Source organism: Hyperoodon ampullatus (genome assembly GCF_949752795.1).
Source record: "Hyperoodon ampullatus genome assembly, chromosome: 5".
NCBI lineage: Eukaryota > Metazoa > Chordata > Mammalia > Artiodactyla > Ziphiidae > Hyperoodon > Hyperoodon ampullatus.
The window spans coordinates 97,662,115-97,685,565 of record NC_136918.1 but is presented as its reverse complement, the minus strand read 5'-3'; the positions used below and the strand labels follow the sequence as shown (position 1 = coordinate 97,685,565).

The following is a 23,451-nucleotide window of genomic DNA, read 5'->3' as shown; positions in this document are numbered from 1 at the left end:
CCTGAAAAGACCTTTTGTTTACATATCAGGCTGATCCCTGGAACAGGGACATGTTACAACAACTTAAAAAACTAACCAACAAAGGGAAAAAATCCAGCAAACGCTGGGGAAGGGAGAGAATCTGATTTTCAGACTTGGCATCTTATAAGATCCAAATGTCAAGTTTTCAACAACAACAAAAATTCATAAGACATACAGAGAAACAGGAAAGTATGGCCAATTCAACAGAAAAAAAATTAATCAACAGAATCTGTCCCTGAAAAAATCCAGTTGGCAGATTCAGTAGACAAAGACATTAAAACGACTATTTTAAAGATCCTCAGGGACTTCCCTGGTGGTACAGCACTTAAGACTCCGTGCTTCCAAAGCAGAGGATGCAGGTTTGATCCCTGGTTGGTCAGGGAACTAAAATCCCACATGCTACGTGATGCGGTGAAATTAAAAAAAAAGAAAAAGAAAAAAACCTTGGACAAAAGTCAAGAAAATAACTTATGACAAAATGAAAATATCACTAAAAGACAAAATACACAAATGAACCAAAAGGAAATTCTGGAGCTAAAAAAGTATAATAACTGAAATGAAAATTTATTAGAGAGATTCAAAAGCAGATTTGAGCAGGGAGAAGAAACAAGAAGAAACGGTCACTGAACCTGAAAATATGATCATAGAAGTGACCAAATCTGAGGAACAGAAAGAAGAAAAAAAATTATTTTAATAAATTTATTTATTGATTTATTTATTGGCTGTGTTGGACCTTCATTGCTGCGCACAGGCTTTCTCTAGTTGCGGTGAGCAGGGGCTACTCTTCGTCGCAGCACCCAGGCTTCTTTTTGCAGTGGCTTCTCTTTGTTACAGAGCATGGGCTCCAGAGCACAGGCTCAGTAGTTGTAGCCCATGGGCTTAGTTACTCCGCGGAATGTGGGATGTTCCCGGACAAGGGCTCGAACCCATCCCCCTGCATTGGCAGGCAGATTCTTAAGCACCGCGCCACCAGGGAAGGCCCAGAAAGAAGAAAAATTTAAGAAAAGTAAACAGAGCCTAAGGGACCTATGAGACACCAAAAAATGGACTAATATACACACTGTTGGAGTCTCAGAGGAGAAGAGAAAGGGGCAAAGATATTATTGGAATAAATATCAAGAAGAATTCCAAATTTGATGAAAAACATGGAATATAAATACCCAAAAAGCTCAAGGAACTACATGTAGAGTAAACTGAATGAGACCTACACCAAGAAATGTTATAATCAAATTGTCCAAAGACAAAGGCAAACAGAGAATCCTGAAAGCACCAAGCAAAATATGACTCATCACACACAAAAGATCCTCAATAAGATTATGAGCAGATTTCTCATCAATAGCCATGCTGGCCAGAAGGCACTGAATTGGTATACTCAAAGGACTAAAGGAAAAACCTGTCAACAGGAAATCCTATATCTGGCCAAACTGTCCTTCAAAAATGAGGACAAAATTAAGACATTCTAAGACAATCAAAAGCTGAGGGCATTCATTACCACTATAAGAAAAACCAGCCCTATAAGAAAAACTAAAGAGAGCCCTTTGTGTTGAAATGATAGGACATTAGACAGTAATTCAAAGCCATATGAAGAAACAAAGATAATTGGTAAAAGTAAATTCATAGACAATTATAAAATCAGGTATTGTAACTCTGGTTTGTAACTTGCCCATTTACTTTCTACATGATTTAAGCCAGGGGTCCCCAACCCCCGGGCCATGGACTGCTGTTGGTCCACACGGCCTGTTACGAACCAGGCCTCACAGCAGCAGGTGAGCAGCCAGTAGGCAAGTGAAGCTTCATCTGCCATTACCCATCACTCCCCATCGCTCCCCATCGCTCGCATTACCACCTGAACCATCACTCACATTACTGCCTGAACCACCACCCCCCACCCCCATCCATGGAAAAACTGTCTTCCACAAAACTGGTCCCTGGTGCCAAAAACGTTGGGGACCATTGACTTAAGAAACTAGTGCATTTTTTAAATTATTAGACTATGCTTTTGAACAAACAATTCATAAAGATATCATTTTATGACATCAGTAATTGAAAGGATGTGAGGACAGAGCTATAAAGGAGCACAGTTCTGAATGTTATGAAATTAAGCTGGCATAAATTCAAATTAGCATGTTATAACTTTAGAATGTTAAATGTAATCCCCATGATAACCACAAAGAAATCAGCTATAGAATACAGACAAAAGGAAATGAGAATGGAATCAAAAAGCTTCACTACGGGGGCTTCCCTGGTGGTGCAGTGGTTGAGAATCTGCCTGCCAATGCAGGGGACACGGGTTCGAGCCCTGGTCTGGGAGGATCCCACATGCCGCGGAGCAACTGGGCCCATGAGCCACAATTACTGAGCCTGCGCACCTGGAGCCCGCAAGCCACAACTACTGATCATGCATGCCACGAAGACCGTGCTCCGCAACAAGAGAGGCCGCGATAGTGAGAGGGCCGCACACCGCGATGAAGAGCGGTCCCCGCTTGCCACACCTAGAGAAAGACCTTGCACAGAAACGAAGACCCAACACAGCCATAAATAAATAAATTAATTAATTTTTAAAAAAAGCTTCACTATGAAAAAACAAGTTAACACACAGAAAGACAGTAACGTAGGAAATAAGGGGCAAAAAAGCTATAAGGCATGTAGAAAACAAATATCAAAATCACAGAAAGTCCTTCCTTATCAATAACTGCTTTAACTGTAATTAATTCAACCCCAAACAAAAGATAAAGACTGGCAGAATGGATTAAAAAATATGATCCAAGACTACTCTACCCAGCAAGGATCTCATTCAGATTCGACAGAGAAATTAAAACCTTTACAGACAAGCAAAAGCTAAGAGAATTCAGCACCACCAAACCAGCTTTACAACAAATGCTAAAGCAACTTCGCTGGGCAGGAAACACAAAAGAATGAAAAGACCTACAAAAACAATTAAGAAAAGGGTAATAGGAACATACATATCGATAACTCAATTAAATGTAAATGGATTAAATTCTCCAACCAAAAGACACAGGCTGACTGAATAGATTCAAAAAAAAGACCTGTATACATCCTGCCCACAATAGACCCACTTCAGACCTAGGGACACGTACAGAATGAAAGTGAGGGGATGGAAAAAGATATTCCATGCAAATGGAAATCAACAGAAAGCTGGAGCAGCAATTCTCATAACAGACAAAACAGAACGTAAAATAAAGACTATTACAAGAGACAAAGCAGGACACTACGTAATGATCAAGCAATCAATCTAAGAAGATATAACAATTGTAAATATATATGCACCCAACACAGGAGCACCTCAATACATAACTCAAATGCTAACAGCCACAAAAGGGGAAATTGACAGTAACATAATAATAGTAGGGGACTTTAAACCCACTTTCACCAATGGACAGATCACCCAAAATGAAAATAAATAAGGAAACACAAGCTTTAAATGATACATTAAACAAGATGGACTTAATTGATACTTATAGGACATTCCATCCCAAAGCAACAGAATACACTTTCTTCTCAAGTGCTCATGGAACATTCTCCAGGATAGAGCATATCGTGAGTCACAAATCACGCCTTGGTAAATTTAAGAAGATTGATATCATATCAAGTATCTTTTCCAACCACAACACTATGAGACTAGATATCAATTACAGCACAGAAACTGTAAAAAAATACAAACACATGGAGGCTGGACAATACGCTACTAAATAACCAAGAGATCATTGAAGAAATTAAAGAGGAAATCAAAAAATACCTAGAAACAAATGACAATGAAAACACGACCAACCAAAACCTATGAGAGGCAGCAAAAGCAGTTCTAAGAGGGAAGTTTATAGCAATACAATCCTACCTCAAGAAACAAGAAACATCTCAAATAAACAACCTAACCTTACACCTAAAGCAATTAGAGAAAGAAGAACAAAAAAAACCCCAAAGTTAGCAGAAGGAAAGAAATCATATAGATCAAATCAGAAATAAATGAAAAAGAAATGAAGGAAATGATAGCAAACATCAATAAAACTAAAAGCTGGTTCTTTCAGAAGATAAACAAAATTGATAAACCATTAGTCAGACTCATCAAGAAAAAAAGGGAGAAGACTCAAAAGAATTAGAAATGAAAAAGGAGAAGTAACAACTGACACTGCAGAAATACAAAGGATCAAGAGAGATTACTACAAGCAACTATATGCCAATAAAATGGACAACCTGGAAGAAATCTACAAATTCTTAGAAAAGGACTACCTTCCAAGACTGAACCAGGAAGAAATAGAAAATATAAACAGACCAATCTCACTGAATTTGAAAGTGAGATTAAAAATCTTCCAACAAACAAAAGCCCAGGACCAGATGGCTTCACAGGTGAATTCTATAAAACATTTAGAGAAGAGTTAACACCTATCCTTCTAAAACTCTTCAAAAACATAGCAGAAGGAGGGACACTCCCGAACTCATTCTACAAGGACAGCATCACCCTGATACCAAAGCCAGACAAAGGTGTCACAAAAAAAGAAAACTACAGGCCAATATGACTGATGAACATAGATGCAAAAATTCTCAACAAAATCCTAGCAAACAGAGTCCAACAGCACATTAAATGAATCATACACCATGATCAAGTGGAGTTTATCCAAGGAATGCAAGGATTCTTAAATATACACAAATCAGTCAATGTGATACACCATATTAACAAATTTAAGGATAAAAACCATATGATTATCTCAATAGATGCAGAAAAAGCTTTCCACAAAATTCAACACCAATTTATGATAAAACCTCTCCAGACAGTAGACACAGAGGGAACCTACTTCAACATAATAAAGGCCATATCTGACAAACCCACAGCCAACATCGTTCTCAACTGTAAAAACTAAAAACATTTCCTCTAAGATCAGGAACAAGACAAGGTTGCCCACTCTCACAGCTACTAGTCAACACAGTTTTGGAAGTTATAGCCACAGCAAACAGAGAAGAAAAAGAAATAAAAGGAATCCAAATTGGAAAAAAAGAAGTAAAACTGTCACTGTTTGCAGATGACATGATACTATACATAGAGAATCCTAAAGATGTTACCAGAAAACTACTAGAGCTAATCAATGAATTTGGTAAAGTAGCAGGATACAAAATTAATACACAGTTATCTCTTATATTCCTATACACTAATGATGAAGAATCTGAAAGAGGAATTAAGGGAACACTCCCATTTACCATTGCAACAAAGAATAAAGTATCTAGGAATAAACCTACCTAAGGAGACAAAAGACCTATATGCCGAAAACTATAAGACACTGATGGAAGAAATTAAAGACGATACAAACAGATGGAGAGATACACACCAAGTTCTTGGAGTGAAAGAATCAACATTGTGAAAATGACTATACTACCCAAAGCAATCTACAGATTCAATGCAATCCCTATCAAATTACCAATGGCATTTTTCACAGAACTAGAACAGAAAATTGCACAATTTGTATGGAAACACAAAAGACTCCGAACAGCCAAAGCAATCTTGAGAAAGAAAAACGGAGCTGGAGGAATCAGGCTCCCTGACTTCAGACTATACTACAAAGCTACAGTAATCACGACAGGATGGTACTGGCACAGAAACAGAAATATAGATCAATGGGACAGGATAGAAAGCCCAGAGATAAACCCATGCACATATGGTCACCTTATCTTTGATAAAGAAGGCAAGAATATACAATGGAGAAAAGACAGCCTCTTCAATAAGTGGTGCTGGGAAAACTGGACAGGTACATGTAAAAGAATGAAATTAGAACACTCCCTAACACCATACACAAAAATAAACTCAAAATGGATTAAAGACCTAAATGTAATGCCGGACACTATAAAACTCTTAAGAGAAAAACATAGGCAGAACACTCTATGACATAAATCACAGCAAGATCCTTTATGACCCACCTCCTAGAGAAATGGAAATAAAAACAAAAATATACAAATGCTACCTAATGAAACTTAAAAGCTTTTGCACAGCAAAGGAAACCATAAACAAGACGAAAAGACAACCCTCAGAATGGGAGAAAATATTTGCAAATGAAGCAACTAACAAAGGATTAACCTCTAAAATATAAAAGCAGCTCATGCAGCTCAATATCAAAAAAACAAACAACCCAATCCAAAAATGGGCAGAAGACATAAATAGACATCACTCCAAAGATATATAGATTGCGAAGAAACACATGAAAAGATGCTCAACATCACTAATTATTAGAGAAATGAAAATCAAAACTACAATGAGGTATCACCTCACACCAGTCAGAATGGCCATCATCAAAAAATCTAAAAACAATAAATGCTGGAGAGGGTGTGGAGAAAAGGGAACCCTCTTGCACTGTAGCTGGGAATGTAAATTGATACAGCCACTATGGAGAACAGTATGGAGGTTCCTTAAAAAACTAAAAGTAGAACTACCATATGACCCAGCAATCCCACTACTGGGCATATACCCTGAGAAAACCATAATTCAAAAAGAGTCATGTACCACAATGTTCACTGAAGCTCTATTTACAATAGCCAGGACATGGAAGCAACCTAAGTGTCCATCAACAGATGAATGGATAAAGAAGATGTGGCACATATATACAATGGAATATTACTCAGCCATAAAAGGAAACGAAATTGAGTTATTTGTAGTGAGGTGGATGGACCTAGAGACTGTCATACAGAGTGAAGTAAGTCAGAAAGAGAAAAACGAATACCGTGTGCTAACACGTATATATGGAATCTAAAAAAAAAAAAAAAGTTCTGATGAACCTAGGGGCAGGACATGAATAAAGACAGAGACGTAGAGAATGGACTTGAGAACACGGGGAGAGGGAGGGTAAGCTGGGACAAAGTGAGACAGTAACATTGACATATGTACACTACTAAATGTAAAGCAGATAGCTAGTGGGTACCAGCAGCATAGCACAGGGAGATCAGCTTGTTGCTCTGCAACCACCTAGAGGGGTGGGAGAGAGATGCAAGAGGGAGGGAATAGGGGGATATATGTATGCATATAGATGATTCACTTTGTTATACAGCAGAAACTAACACAACATTGTAAAGCAATTATACTCCAATAAAGATGTTAAAAATAAATAAATAAATAATAACCTGATTCATCAATGGGCAAAGGAGTTGAATAGACAGTTCTCCACAGAAGATACATGAATGGCCAATAAACTCATGAAAAAGATGTTCAATATCAGTAATTACTAGGGAAAACCATATCAAAAGCACGAGATATCACTTCATACCCATTAGGATGGCTATTATGCAAACACAGAAAATAACAAGTGTTACCAATGATGTGAAAAAACCAAGACCCTTGTGCACTGCTGTGTCAATGTAAAATGGTGCAGTTACTACAGAGAACAGTGTGGGGGTTACTCAAAAAATTAATAATAGAATTAAATGATCCAGCAATTCCACTTTCGGATATACACCCAAAATAATTAAAAGTAGAAACACAGATACTTGTACACTGATGTTCATAACAGTGTTATTATTCACAATAGCCAAAAAGTGGAAGCAACCCACGTATCCATAGACACATCATACTCCAGAAAGGCAAAAAGGAATCAAAACAATTAGAAAAGTTATCTCCAGACTATTATTCTGGGTCTAATACCTCACTTAAAACATCACAAATTGAAACTGTAGTTCACTGACCTATATATATATATATATATATATATATATATATATATATTTTTTTTTTTTTTTTTTTTTTTTTTGCAGTACGCAGGCCTCTCACTGCTGTGGCCTCTCCCGTTGTGGAGCACAGGCTCCAGACGTGCAGGCTCAGCAGCCACGGCTCACGGGCCCAGTCACTCCGTGGCATGTGGGATCTTCCCGGACCGGGGCATGAACCCGTGTCCCCTGCATCGGCAGGCGGACTCTCAACCACTGCGCCACCAGGGAAGCCCCACTGACCTATTTTTATACTTGGGGTTGAGGAAGTCTTTCCAAGAATAAACCAAAACACTGGGGTCAAACACTGACAGGTTTTACAAAATAAAACTTTAAGCATCAATACTACAGAAGTTACTATAAACAAAGTAAAATTACAAACAGGAAACCTAAAAAATTTTTTGCAAGACATATAACAAAGAGTTAGTACCTTTCATAAGAGTTCTTACAAATCAGTAAGAAACAAATGAAACACCCCAATACATGCAAAGATTAAAGAAGAAACTCATGTGAGAAATACAAAATCCATCTTCACAAATAAGAAATGACTGAAATGAAAACAATTTATTGAAAACAATTATATTTATTTTTGCCAACAGGTCATCAAAAAATTTCAGTGATATCACTTAATTCTGGATAAAATACAGGAGAATGGCACTATAAGATTTATAAGAATAAATACACAAAGACATATATATAAATCCATTTATTGGGACATTCCTGGTGGCGCAGCGGTTAAAAATCCGCCTGCCAATTCAGGGGACACGGGTTCGATCCCTGGTCTGGGAGGATACCACATGCTGTGGAGCAACTAAGCCCATGAGCCACAACTACTGAGCCTTCACTCTACAGCCAGCGAGCTACAACTACTGAGCCTGGCCACAACTACTGAGTCCCGTGTGCCTAGAGCCCGTGCTCGGCAACAAGAGAAGCCACCACTATGAGAAGCCCGTGCACCACAACGAAGAGTAGCCCCCGCTCGCTGCAACTAGAGAAAGCCTGCACGCAGCAACGAAGACCCAACACAGCCAAAACTAAATAAATAAAATAAATAAACTTAATGGACTTCCCTGGTGGTGCAGTGGTTAAGAATCCACCTGCCAATGCAGGGGACACAGGTTTGAGGCCTGGTCCGGGAAGATCCCACATGCCGCGAGGCAACTAAGCCCATGCGCCACAACGACAGAGCCTGTGCTCTAGAGCCCACGAGCCACAACTACTGAGCCCACGTGTTGCAACTACTGAAGCCCTCGCACCTACAGCCCGTGCTCTGCAACGAGAAGCCATTGCAGTGAGAAGCCCATGCACCACAACAAAGAGTAGCCCCTGCTCGACACGACCAGGGAAAACCCACACACAGCAACAAAGACCCAATGCAGCCAAAAATAAATAAATAAATAAATTTATTAAAAAAATAAATTTATAAAAAAGGATAACTCCATTTATTATGGCATTGTTATACAGATAAAAAATGAAAAATACCCTAAATGTCCACCCATAAGGAAGTAGATATATGTAAAAGAAGATAAAATAAATCTCTATGTACTGATGTAAAAAGTTATCAAATTAAAAGATAATAAGTGATTTTTCTCATTTACTCCTCCAGCATACCTAGGTATTATTATCTTATCTTACAGATGGGTTAAACTGAGGTACAGAGACAGAGAAGTTAAGCAAATTGCCTGAGCTGCGATTCAAGTCTGTACTAAATAAGTTAATACAGGTATGGCATTTATCACAGTGTAATATCATAGTAAAGACTTAATAAATATTAATTAAAATTTGTTATAGGAATAATATAAAGGTTAATAATTAAGTATCCATATGTTAAAATAATAAACTGACATCTAGAAAAAACAAATATGCTACTTCAAGGTGACCATTTTAATTTAAATTTCCTATTCACTTTTGGTGTTTTCTATTAATCCTTTATTTTTGGCATAAAACACAAGACTTTTTTTCCTATATAATTACATTCAGGTTGTCATTAAAGTTGGTAATAACAGCTCTGAACAATAAAGACAAGCTAAGGCTAAAGTAAGACTTTTAGCCTTCATATAACATTTTTTCATATGTATCATCAAGGGCACAAGCATTGGGTTTTCAGAGGAAACCTCCTCAGTTTTCAGCCATAGCCCCCATTCTTCAACCCACCAACTTCTAGTTGCTACTTGACATTCTATCTTTGTAACAAAGTTGGCCACATTCTCTACAATAACAGAACAGTAACAATAATGTCAGAACATCATGTTTCCTTCTGAGAAGATCTAATTTCTATTTACTCCTTCTGATTTTAAGACAGGCAAACTAGGAGAAGGTTGGTTACAAGAGTCCCCTCCTCAAGCCTATCCTGTGTTCATCCTGTATTTAGTTTTAATGGGGCATATCTACTGAAGTGATGATATGGCCATACTTAAAATTTATGGGGCACTCTGGATTCTCCTCAAAATGAACTCATTTTAAGGGAAGAGAGAACTAGTTTGGTTTAAGGAGTACAGTACTCCTTAAACCACATGGTAATACTAGTATGGCTGTGGTAACTGTGACTACCATTTATTGGTTACCTATCAAGTTCTAGGCATTTTACATAGGTTATCTCCTTAAATCTGCACAATAATCCTATAAGGTGTGTATAATTATCCTTGTTTTAAAGATAGAATAGGTAACTTGCCCAAGGTAAGTCAGCATGTTAGCAGTACTGCTAAAATCTGAATCCAGGCGTCTGGCTCCAAAGTCTATGCCTATTCTAAATGCAAGAATCAAAGAAAGAAAATTACCACCAAGAGAATGAATTTCCAGGGTCCATATCAAATACCACCTGGAAATTTCCTTACTATTTGGAAAGGACCTTAGGAGACCTAGAGTTCTCACTGAATAGATTTTACAAAGAGCCAGAAATTTTAGAGGTGTTACTAGTAAACCTTAGCCCCAGGTTGGTATAAAGCCTGAAAAGTATAGATTACAATTTGATAGTTTCACAGAATCCTCACAATAGTGTTATTTTTCATAACAGCATGAATGTGTACTGATGTCATTTGAATTCCATGGTAACAGTACATAAGTGACTTTCTCTACAGAAAGTATCTTCAATAATAATTTTTTTTGTATTTTATGTTCATAAAGATTTCTCACAAGTGAGACTTTAAAATGATTACACACAATTTTGTGAGGTTAGAAACATTATTCAAAATTATTTCTCTTGTGCTTCCCTGGTGGCGCAGTGGTTGAGAGTCCGCCTGCCGATGCAGGGGACACGAGTTCGTGTCCCGGTCCGGGAAGATCCCACATGCCGTGGAGCGGCTAGGCCCGTGAGCCATGGCCGCTGAGCCTACGTGTCCACAATGGGAGAGGCCACAACAGTGAGAGGCCCGTGTACCACAAATAAAATAAAATAAAATAAATATTTCTCTTTTTACAACTAAGGAAACCAAAGATCAAGGTTAAATGACATGAACATTAACCCAAGTGCACAAAATTCAATATGTATTGAGCTAAGCACTGGATATAAATGTACATAAGATATGATCTCTCCTTAAGGAGCTCATGGTCTAGTACAGGAGGCAAATATAAACACTTATAGTGCAAAATGATAAATGCATTTCTACTATCTTTGACTATACATTAAATTTATTAGTAACTGGATAATGCCACTGGAGCTTTTTTTTCCAGCAAATTCAGAAAAAGTATAAAGTTAAAATTGTCACTGAGAATCTACTAAGTAGAACCTAAGTGAAACACAAAATATTTTCCAAAAGGAGAAAAATTCATAAAATTTATAAGTTCATAAGAAATAAACAGAGTTTATAAAAACAGAATGTGTTAGAAATTAAGAAATTTGTTATAGATATTTTAAAAGGCAACCATAAATACTCTTTAATGTAATTAGGATTACAAGAGAAATACAAACCAGAAGTTACCTTTTGGTTGGGGGTAGAGGGACAATTAAGACTGGGTCAATAATTTTTAACTCAGATCAAAACTATTTATTGTACTGGTGGAAAGCAGAAAATAAAATAGAGAAGTTCACAGTAAACGAAAGTTAAAAGATCTAGTACTATTTACTAACTGACATCCCCTAGCTTTTTACTGCACATTTTTTTCTTATTTACAGCCCCCAAATGAGCCTTTCCTAAAGCTTAAAACAAAAGCAACTGCTGATTTCCATTTCTCTTATTAGTACAGTAAGCTATGTTTATTAATGGAATTCAGCTATCTCAAGCCACTTTTTGTGAGGAATGCATTCAGTCATTCATTCAGCAGATATTTAATGGCCAGGTACAGTTCTAGAATATGAGTATACAAATAGTGAATAAGAAAAGATGGAGGGATGGATGGACGGATGGACGGACAGATGGATGGATGGATAGAGAGACAGCCAGATGGATGGATAGGACAAAGAAGGAGAAGGAATAGACAGATGTCAGGAGAATGAATTTCAATTATACCAGACAAATAAACTGAAATAGGTAACTAAATGTTCATTAAGAGTCTGCCTCCATTTTCCCAAAACACAAGTAGAGTGACCGGTACTGTTTGAAACTGATTATTAGCTTTGGACTGTTGGTTCCAATAGCCATTCCAGCCACCAGGGGAGAAAAGTTATACTAGCCATCAGAGCACGGCTGCCTCTCATTTAGCAGTAACATATCTGTGGGGGAAGAATAGAGGAAGGCTCATGAGAATAAGTAAAATATTTATTTTGAGTAAAGTTATCACTAAACATACCTTTCAGATAAAAAGGAGCTCTTGTGAGGATTTAGATTTTGACAAGATTCTAGGCTGCCATCAGATGATGAAGAAAGCTGCTCTGATTGCAAGTTGTCTGTATCACCCAAACTGGCCTCAGTTACAGGTGAGGTCTTTATGTATTTTCTTCCTAACTCCGTTCCCAGGACATTCGTCAATATAACTCTGGGTATCCTGTCATATAAAATAACAAACACTGTACTGTACTGAAATTTGCAGTAAAAAAAATTCTAGGAAGTTGAATTTTCAAGCATTTTCAACTCAGTACAAGTAAGCTATTAGAATTATAACACCCTGGAAATCAGCCCATAAAAACTCAATATGTTGGATGAATACTCTTTTTTTGTTTCTAGAAATACTTATATCTTATAAATTGGCATAAATTTGCATGCCACTATAATGGCTTAACTGTACTTAGTGGATGCTATTGGGGTTGCTTAAAATTTTAACCAATTTTTCTCAAAAAATGCTTTCTTTTTCTTTTCCAGTAGTTATTAAAAACACAGATACTACAAACCAATTCAATAAATCTTTATTCTTCTCCTTCAACAGAAAGGTCCTTGGTAGATAACAATACTCATAATTGGTAAATGACAAATGCTAAATCCAATAAGGAAGACATCATTCAGATTGCATCTATGGTAATGATAGAGTCCTTAAGTGAAACAGCACATATACTGATGGTAATAAATACGCTTTATATAATAGCACCAGGGAAAAGGGTCAACAAAATAAATGTTTAGTAAAGTGTAATTTTGAACACTCCAAACTTTTTTATAATCTTCTCCTGGTTAGCCAGCTGTTACTATAAACAACTGATGTTCTTTTCCACACTACAATGATGCCCTCAAGGCAACTATATGACCTGAATTGACTGGCCCAGGCCAAATTATTGTGATTTTTTTACTTCACATTAGTGTATTTTTTAAGTTTCCTATCTCCTCTTTATCAGATGTCCCCCTTGACTGTTACCCATATGTCATTTGAAGCACTTTTTGACCTTTTGTGAGAGACAATAGATAACACCTAGAAAAGACCAGAGTACTTTTGTTTAAGTAAAAAAATGTGAGCGTCCCTGTACTTTGTTACATTTGCTGTAGTTCTCAGAGGTACTCTATTTTCACTACATAGAGGCACTGTGTTCTTTTCACTATGTTCCAGATAATGTAGAATTTCAACTCATAAGGAGAACTTTAAAATAACTTAGCCTTCTCTTTATTTTAAACATGAAGAACTCAAAGCTCAGAAAAGTTAAATGGTTGCCCAAGTATAAGCAACCCCTCCTGAAAGAAGAACCTGGGCCAATTATCTTATGGTTCTTTTAATTTTATTCCATTACACTGCATCCTCAATACTAACCTGCCACAGCATCAAGATAACTGAGCTTTTCTGTAGATAATTCAGGAAACCTTAAAAATATCCATTTCCAGCACAACCTCCACAAAAAAAAATGTACTGGGTTGATTAAGCAGTATATGATCTAAAAACAAGGCTAGTAGTAAATACAACTCTCTGAACTCAGAGTTTGAGTGAAGGAAGAAAGCAAAGAAAGTTAGCCATTTAGTACAACCACTAACTGTGGGGAGAGGAGGACAGAGATATTTTTCTATCTCTTCTCATGATTTAAATCTCTAAGAATCCTATTTATTATTGTCTGCTTTGTATATTTGATGCCTGACAGAACCCTTCTTAAAATCCTGGAATTGAAGGAGGAATGAAGACAATATAGGACCAGTAAGGAGTCTCAAGATTTCTTCTGTCTGACCTCATACTAGGAATTGCTGTGAAATAAATCACTAAAGAAAACCCAACTACAGTTCTCAATGCTTTAGGGAAAATGCAGGAATATTAGAAGAGAAAATTTTATTGGGTAAGAACTTTTTTTTCCAAATAGTTTAGCACAATTAAAATTTTACTTACTTTTAAGAGATGAGAGAATCTGATACACTAGTTGATAGCTCATTTTAAGAGCAGATGATACACTCTTTTTATGGTCCCCTATCATTACTGAATTCTAAAATGTGGCTCATAATGAAAATAATCCAAGAACCGTAGTGTTTAAATAAAGAGAAAATTTGGGGCACAGAGGAAGAAATACCAAAGAAATATCAGCTATAATTTAGTACCTCTGTTTAAATGCCTGACTATAGTATGTTTAAATGTGTTTTTAAATGTTGAGTCCCTAAAAAAAAAAGCTGTCTCTCCAAATACGACAGAAAGAGTCCATAGAAGATAGTCCTATAAAAAGTACTGAAGAGAATAATCAACAACAACAACAAAAAAATACAAATATCAGCAAGGAAAGGGAAAAATTATAAAGATTAGAATTAGCTTCTGAATAATAAATGATCATTCTATTCTTTTATGGTTTGTTTTGCTGCTAGATTTTGAAGGAAGAAAAAGTAGAGCTATGATAAAAGAATCTTAGAGGATAAATGAGAATTTTTAAGCTAAACAAATAGCTGAAAGTCTTTCCTAGAAGAGAAAAATGTCAAAATTCACCCAAAAACCATTTGAAAAGATTATATACCAAACTGCAGTAGAACCCGCATCTCTAAAGCACAAGAGCCCTAGAGGGCCTCTGAAGCCATCAGAAGGTTCAAGGAACTATCTCATCATGTCTACCATGATACTCCTTTCAATTAGAAAGCATTCTACTACTATGTGAACAAGTGCCACAAGAAAAAAAATTTTTAAGTAAGTAGAATATTTAAAGGTTAATAAATAAGACATCACATAAAATATGTAATAAAGTCCAATTCCTACTTATTAAAAAATTAAAGGTCAGAAGAATGAAAAGCAGTATGGCACAGAGGTTAAGAGCAAGGACTCTGGAGTCAGACAAACATAAGGTTGGGTTCTGAATTCAGCACCTAGTAACTATATAACCTTAGATAAGTTACTTACCATAATTTATACCTCTTATCTTCAATCTCCTCATCTCAAAGATAGGGAGAATTATAATATCTACCTTAAAAAATTATTAAAATTAGATGAAATAATAGATGTAAAGCAGTTTAGCACAAGTCCTGGCACACAGTAAATATACAATAAATGGAAGCTCACTTTAGTTTTCCTACTATTGATGTCTTGCTCAAACTTATAAATTATCTTTTCAATTAGTGCTTGATTGTCATAATTCATCATGCTCTGCAATCTTAATGAAAATATTTTATTAGAAAAGCATATAGTTAAATAGTTAGCAATGCCTACAGTACTCCTAGCTCTTCATAACACTCACCATAGCCCAAACATCTTTCATCAGCTATTCGCAACTTATGTAATTTGTGTACCTTGAAGAAACAGAGAGCTTTGTATGAAAGCCTTACAGAAAACAAATCTATAAAGTAATAACTAAGTTCATAATACCTAAACTGTCTTTTGGTGTACAACTTATAAATTAGCACTGCCACGGAAATTCTAGGGCTAGCCAGCATTTCAAAAGATTCTGAATTTTCACAAGAAATATATAAAGGTGCATACTTCATCTCTCATACTATCACAATATATAAGGAAGGACTGAAAAATGTCATTTCACAAGTCCATCCAATTTTTTCCCAAGTATGCAAATAATATCAGTAAGTAAAACAGAATTTGTTTAACTTTACTTACTGATATTATGAAATCACACTTCAACATATAATATGTTAAACCAAAGGAGAAACAAATTTTGTAATGCAGTGAGATGAAACAGAAAGTATACCGGCCTGAGAATATCATTTATTGATTGTTTCTCTACATGGTTATTTTCTCTGGTTCTTAATTTTTTCAATCACAAATTGTGAGTTCCTCCCCCACATATTGGTAGCAAGGTAGATATAAGATTGAAATAATTTAATAAATGGGGAAAAACTCTGAAAAACTGATAAGAGCTAATAAGACATACTTGATGCTAAGAGCAAATTTTTAAAGAAATGGAACCCTTGTTGAAAGATAACAATTACATCTGGTAATAAAGCTATAAATAACAAGCAAAAAAATTACAGTGCTAATTTAGTTTTATTTTGCTGTAATTTAGATGAATGCTTTTCTAAAACTGTGCTATGTAACTTATTTTTTTCTTGATCAAAACTTTTTTTTTCTTTTTTCTTTTGTTAACAATGGTCATTTGTTTATTTAGGCTGCACCGGGCCTTTTTTAGGGTTCCTATAAATCTATTCTTATCCCAGATGATATAATTCAAAATATTACTTTCTAAATCAGTTTCTTAAGCTACAAAGAAAAAAATTTTTAATTTTTGAATTACTTTCTTAAAGAGATTCACAGATTTCCTAAGTTTGCTCTTTTCTTTTACTAAGCTATATTTTAAGTGAATAAATTATCACTCAACTAAAACATTACTGGCTTAAAGAAGTCTTAAGGTTACAAGAATACCGGGGTGTCCAGAAAGTCTTACCACCACAATATTTGGAATATGTAATTTTCTAAAACTTCAAACATAGGCAAACTTAAGAAAAACATGAATAAATATAATTAAGCCATTTAGGGGAATTCCAAGAACCAGGAACTAACTTTTTTTTAACAGAATATAGTTACACTGTGTCGATATTTCTCTAATAATCTCTGGTGCCAATAGATGAAAGCAGGAGAAAGATGGTTTACCATCTCAAAAGTTTTGCACATGTCTCCCACTAGGCTCTTTCTTGCCTAATGTCCAAAGTTTATAAGGATCTGGAAATATTCTCCCAGAAAAACAAGATATGAACCACATACAGAGATAAAACCTACACTAAAATATGGTTTACTTGTTTAAAAAGAAATGTATGCATCCCACATACTGCTAGTTTGATATTTCTAAAACTCTTGACCCTTTTCTTCATTATTTAACAAGATTGATTGGTATCATGTGTTTTCTGTTTTTCTTCTCAACTTTATCCAGAAATTAAAAGGCTAAACTATCTTCATTAAAAGGCAACTTACTTAGATCACTACCTTTAGATCCTAGAATGCAAATAAAATTTCAAAAAAATGCCACTTCTTTTCTGTACAGCTGAAACTAACACAACATTGTAAACCAACTATACTCCAATATAAAATTAAAAATTTTTAATTAAAAAATAAAAACAAGTAAATAAAATTTTTAAAAAGTAAAAAAATGACATTTCTGGGAATGAATGAGTAATTTTGGTTTACTCAATAGTTAAACTTTAAGTTAAAATTAAAAACCAATAAATAGGGCTTCCCTGGTGGCACAGTGGTTGAGAGTTCGCCTGCTGATGCAGGGGACACGGGTTCGTGCCCCGGTCCGGGAAGATCCCACATGCCGTGGAGCAGCTGCGCCCGTGAGCCATGGCCGCTGAGCCTGCGCGTCCGGAGCCTGTGCTCCGCAGCGGGAGAGGCCACAACAGTGAGAGGCCCGCGTACCGCAAAATAAATAAATAAATAAATAAATTTTTCCCCCTTTCATCTTTCTGAAATAATGAAATCCTAGCTAAGTAAAATGAAAATAAGACAAACAGCATCATGTCAAACTCTCAGTGTCCTAGTCTAGACAGCAAGCCCCACAAAGAAAACATCTATCCAAAGCTATACCCTAAACAGTTCTCCAATTTTCTTATTTGAAGCTTGTGATATCTCTTCTCCTGATTGTCCCCAAAATTACAGAGCAGATAGTTGGTTCTGATGGAGGAAAAGACATTTCAATCAAGGAGACTGGAGATGTAACTCTGCTGAGAAGCAATCTCTTTCTTATAGTCAGGAAACATGTATTGAGCGTTTAGTATGTGCCCAGTACTGTGCAAGGAAAAATAATAAAATGTAGGGTCCCTGCCCTCATGAAGCTTATTGTCAGGGAAGCAGAGAAACTAAAAATCACAGTATAGTGTGATGAGTGCTATGATACAGGAACAGGCTGCTTAGCAAGACAAAGAAAGGGATCAAATGCAGATGTGGCAGGTGGAATCAAAGAAGAAATGAGCTCAATGTTAAATATAATGAGCTCAATATAAGTCAGTAAAGGAGAAAAGGAGAATTGTTCCCAAGATAAGAGAACAAAAAGCATGAGCTCAGAGAAATAAAACAGCATTATACATTCAGTGAACTACCAGTAGTTTCCTAAATCTAAAGCACAGAATGAATATGGAAGAGTGGACAGACACAAAGCTAGAGATAGTCAAAGGTGAAATCATCATGGACCTTGTATGCCAAGGTAAGGAATTTGAACTTTATCCTAAAGTTTATGTGGAGCCATAGGAAGATGTTAAACTGGAGAGTGACAAGTAACATCTGCCTTTTAGAATGAATACTTCAGCAACAATACAGAGAAATAACCTAGAAGAAAAAGACTATGCTCCGGAAGCCCAATCAAATTACGATCCTAATAATAAAGGCACAAAGTTATCAGGGCTTGAACTGAGGCAGTGGCAATAAAGGTGAAGAAAAGATCATTTCAAGACAGATTTAGGAGGTACAAATAACTAGACATGATAAATGATTGGATACAAAGGATAAGGAAAAAAGAGGAGCCAGGACAATTTCCAAGTTCTAATTTGAAGAACTAAGTGTAAAGAGGAGTCATATATTCAGACAGGGAGGAGATACAGAAATAGGAACAAGTCTGAGAACAAAGACGATGCATCCACTTTGGAACACGTTAAATATAGGACACCTGGAGCTGAGGGAAAAAATCTGGACTAACTAGTAGTTCATCCCAGTAAGTGAACAGAACAACACACACACAGTAAAAACCAAATTAGAATCTTATTGGGACTCTTTACTTCACATTATATTTAAATTTCATGGACACATAATCTAGCTGCTAACAATTTCTGGTGAGAAAAACTATTCCAAGAGAATGAAACATTACACTTTTCCAATCATGCTGATCTAATTGAAAAAAGGACAGACATGGGATAAGGGGACAGATGTCATTTGGAAGAGAGCTAAAGCTTCTTTTCAAGAGAATCAAAGGGATTGGAAGGGTCATGCCTTTAGCCCCCTTTATTTAGATCCAGCAGCACAGTAAGGGAATAGCTCACCTGTACTAAGGAGGTAAAACACTGGACTCCAGGACAGTGAGAGCAAACTGCTTCATAAATTACTGAAGCTAAGTTGTCTGACTCTAAGATTTTGGGTGCTTTAGAAAGTTAAATTTACATCAGATATGATCAAGTATGGAAATTCCTGTTATATAGCTTTTTATGTTTTTGCCTTTTTTAAAAGAAGTGTCCTTGGTGAAAAGGGAACCCTCCTCTGCACTGCTGGTGGGAATGTAAATTGATACAACCACTATGGAGAACAGTATGGAGGTTTCTTAAAAAACTAAAAATAGAACTACCATATGATGCAGCAATCCCACTACTGGGCACGTACCCTGAGAAAACCATAGTTCAAAAAGACACATGCACCCCAATGTTCACTGCAGCACTATTTACAATAGCCAGGACATGGAAGCAACCTAAATGTCCATTGATAGATGAATGGATAAAGAAGATGTGGGACATATATACAATGGAATATTACTCAGCCATAAAAAGAAATGAAGTTGAGTTATTTGTAGTGAGGTGGATGGACCTAGAGTCTGTCATAGAGAGTGAAGTGAGTCAGAAAGAGAAAAACAAATACCATATGCTAATGAATATATACGGAGTCTAAAAAAAAATGGTACTGATGAACCTAGTGGCAGGACAGGAATAAAGACGCAGACATAGAGAATGGTCTTGAGGACACGGGGAAAGGGAAGGGTAAGCTGGGACGAAGTGACAGAAGCATCAACATATGTACACTACCAAATGTAAAATCGATAGCTAGTGCGAAGCAGCCGCACAGCACAGGGAGATCAGCTCGGTGCTTTGCGACCACCTAGAGGGGTGGGATAAGGAGGGTAAGAGGGAGACGCAAGACGGAGGGGATATGGGGATCTATGTATGCATATGGCTGATTCACTTTGTTGTACAACAGAAACAAACACAGCATTGTGAAGCAATTACACTCCAATAAAGATGTATGTTTAAAAAGTGTCCTTTTTAAAAAAAACAATTAATGCATAATACTATGTTCAGATGTTTTGACAGAGTTCTTTAATATTTAAAATAATTGTGCTGAAAGTTAACAGGTTTTCACTGGATCTTGGCTTAAAGCACTTATAAATTGTTATCAGATTACAGACCAAATAACCAAAGCACCATCTAGCTAATGACAGGATATTCTAATTGAAAGCAAAATACCTCCCCTAAAAAATACTCATTTAAGGGTTAAAACTGTAAGTGGAAATACATTTAAAATATTATTAATATGTTACAGATGACAAATTCCCAGAGCTAATTCCTAATTTTTAGCCTCAAACTTCATATATAATTCTTTTTTAAAATATAGAACAAAACTTGTTAGTTTTCAAAATTAAACTGCATATTTATTATCAAAAATCTGGGAGTAATATTTCAAAATCATCTCCTTTTTTTAAAAAAATGCATGTAAAATACAAGGAAGCTCACAAAGTCAAAAGTAGTAAGGACCCAGGTTAAATAATATTTAAAAGGTATGTTAAAGATTCAGAAAATTAAAAAGATCTACAGATAGACAGATACACATACCTGTTTTATTTTCTGCATCTTTAACATACTTTTCAAAAAATATTTAATCTAGGTCCTTACACATCTATATATATCTAGTTCTTCACTTTATATCATATGTGAATCTCTAAAAATATGTACATGTGAATCAAATTATTAAGCTAAATGCACTAAGAATACTTGCTTTTAAAAATAAATCTATGTCAATCTAATGAAATGTAGAATCATTAACTTTGTAAATTAAGATTGTCAACTTTAAGATTTGAGGGAGTCACACCTGTATATGCAGATTTTCTTAAAGATCATTTCCAACAATCTTATTTTTAAGACTATTGGACTTAAATTATTTCAAATGCGGTAAGTTGAACAAAATCAATACTGAACAACATACCTTTCAGATAAATTAAGGCTTTGGTGAAGAGGTTCTAATTTTTGACATGTCTCTAGGCTGTCAACAGATGTCGAAGGCAATGAGTCTGATTGCACCTTGTTGGCATCACATAAATTAGCATCATTTTTAGGTAGGGTCTTTCTGAATTTTCGTCCTAAATCCGTCCATAGGACATTCGTCAACATAACTTTGAGTTGCCTGTTACACACATAAATAATTAATACATATAGTACTAAACAATATATAATACATGAATTCATCACAAATTGTAACAAATGAAAACCTCCAGGAATTCTAAATTCAGTTCTTCAAGAAATTAACCAGAGTAGTAAATATCATAAGTAAAAAATATGCCTAATCATTCTCAAATATACACGAAAAACTAAAGCACATTTCACCTAAATTGGGACTTTCTTCAGAATTCTATCTAGTATACTACATATGTGGTCACACACACGTACAGCTGTTGGATTGCTGGTAACCAATCTGTGCCTGATCACACTATAAGTGGAACAACAACACACATCTGCACATCATGTCACACAGGCAACCACTTTCTGCACTAAAAATGTATTCTTGTTTTAGTATTTGATTTGGAAAACATAATTAAAACTAAGGGTAACAGTACAACATCTACAATCTTAACCCTACACAGTCTTAAGATACATTTAATTTTACCTTATTTCTAAAAATATGTCAGCTTAAAACACTTACTGTACCTACACCAATTTCAAAAGTAAAACTGATAAATCCAAACACTTCCAGCTCTGCCTCATTACATTTTGCCCATTACTCATTCAACATATCTATGTGCTGATAATACTTGAAGAACTGTGTTCAGTTCTAGAACCATGAAATATAGTTTCTTCAGGACTGTGAACAAGCTACCAAGTAGATGTGAGACAATGTCAAATGAGGAATGGCTGGAAGAATTGGAAATGTGTGATCAGAAGAGTGTCTATTCTATTCCCTAGTACCAGTTTTAGGCACTGTTTGTTTAACAAATGTTAAGAATATTAAGAAACAGAAAGCAAAGTGTTCGTGTATTTTTAATATAAAACAGAACTCAAAGAAATCACTTGTTTGCCGCAGCCACTTGGGGCTGTATCTTCAGATCATCTGGAAGAAGCGGGATAGAAGTCTCCAGAGGAACCTCTGTAGAACGCACTGAAACTCCAAACACTTTAAGTTTATAGATTTCAGAATTATCATTAAAGAATAAAGAGATGAGTGACATTTCTACGAATGAATAATAATTCATTCTTCGTTCAACAAATACTTACCAAATACCTTCTAGCAAAACAACTGTACTAGTAGAATCTGGAGATTCAGCAACAAACAAAAGAGTTACAGTTCCTGCCTTCATGGAGCTTACATTCCAAAGAAGAATTACCCGATTAGTTATTTAATTACAACTATGATGAGCAACATGAACAGAAAATACAGGTGCTGCATTTCTTCTGAACCAGATCAGGGAAGGTTTTACTGAGAATATGACATTTACGCTGAAACTGTCCAAAGGAAACAAGTGGAAAATGGAGAGTGGTTCAAAAAGGAGGACAAAATGTAAATGCTCAGACATGAGTAAAGCTTGTTCAAGGAAATTAAAGGACTTACCTGGCTCAAGTGCTTAGCGTGAAGAGGAAATTTGTATAAGATAAGGATGGGCAGTTAGGCAGGACCCTGTGGACTATACTGAGGATTTGAAACTTTAATGTCAACAACAATATCAATCCCCTAGCTTTAACAAGAGAATCATGAGACCAGAGCTGTATTTTTAAAAGATGACTTTGATCTTTTATGAATAATAAAGAAAACACCAAGAGAAAAGGGTAATAATGAATTTAGAGAGGAAATGGTGACTTAAGGATAGTTTAATGGAATGGTGGGAGCAGAAATGGGAAAGAAGAAAAGGGACACAGACACAGCAAATGTAGGCAGTTGACAAACAGCTACAAAAGGGGGATATAGGACAAGAGCTGAAGATAAATGTGAGCTGCAAGAAAGGTCTTCTTAGTTATTGGTTGGTTAGTTAGCTTCAGATAGAAAATATCTGTGTAAGTTTCAGTGCTTATGGGAAGAGGTCAA

General features: G+C 35.8%; 1 protein-coding gene across 3 annotated transcripts in view; it reads right to left on the bottom strand.

Annotated features, from left to right (window-relative positions):
- Nucleotides 1-23,451, bottom strand: part of SENP7 (SUMO specific peptidase 7) — a gene marked incomplete at both ends in the record, with an annotated part of 159,029 nt that overhangs the window by 64,163 nt on the left and 71,415 nt on the right. Inside the window, 2 exons of one of the 3 annotated variants that reach the window (XM_079704829.1) lie at nucleotides 12,442-12,636; nucleotides 21,364-21,561. In XM_079704829.1, the coding sequence (XP_079560955.1) occupies nucleotides 12,442-12,636; nucleotides 21,364-21,561 (393 nt within the window). The remainder of the gene's footprint in view (nucleotides 1-12,441; nucleotides 12,637-21,363; nucleotides 21,562-23,451) is intronic. The other 2 variants (XM_079704830.1, XM_079704831.1) reach the window with 2 other exon arrangements.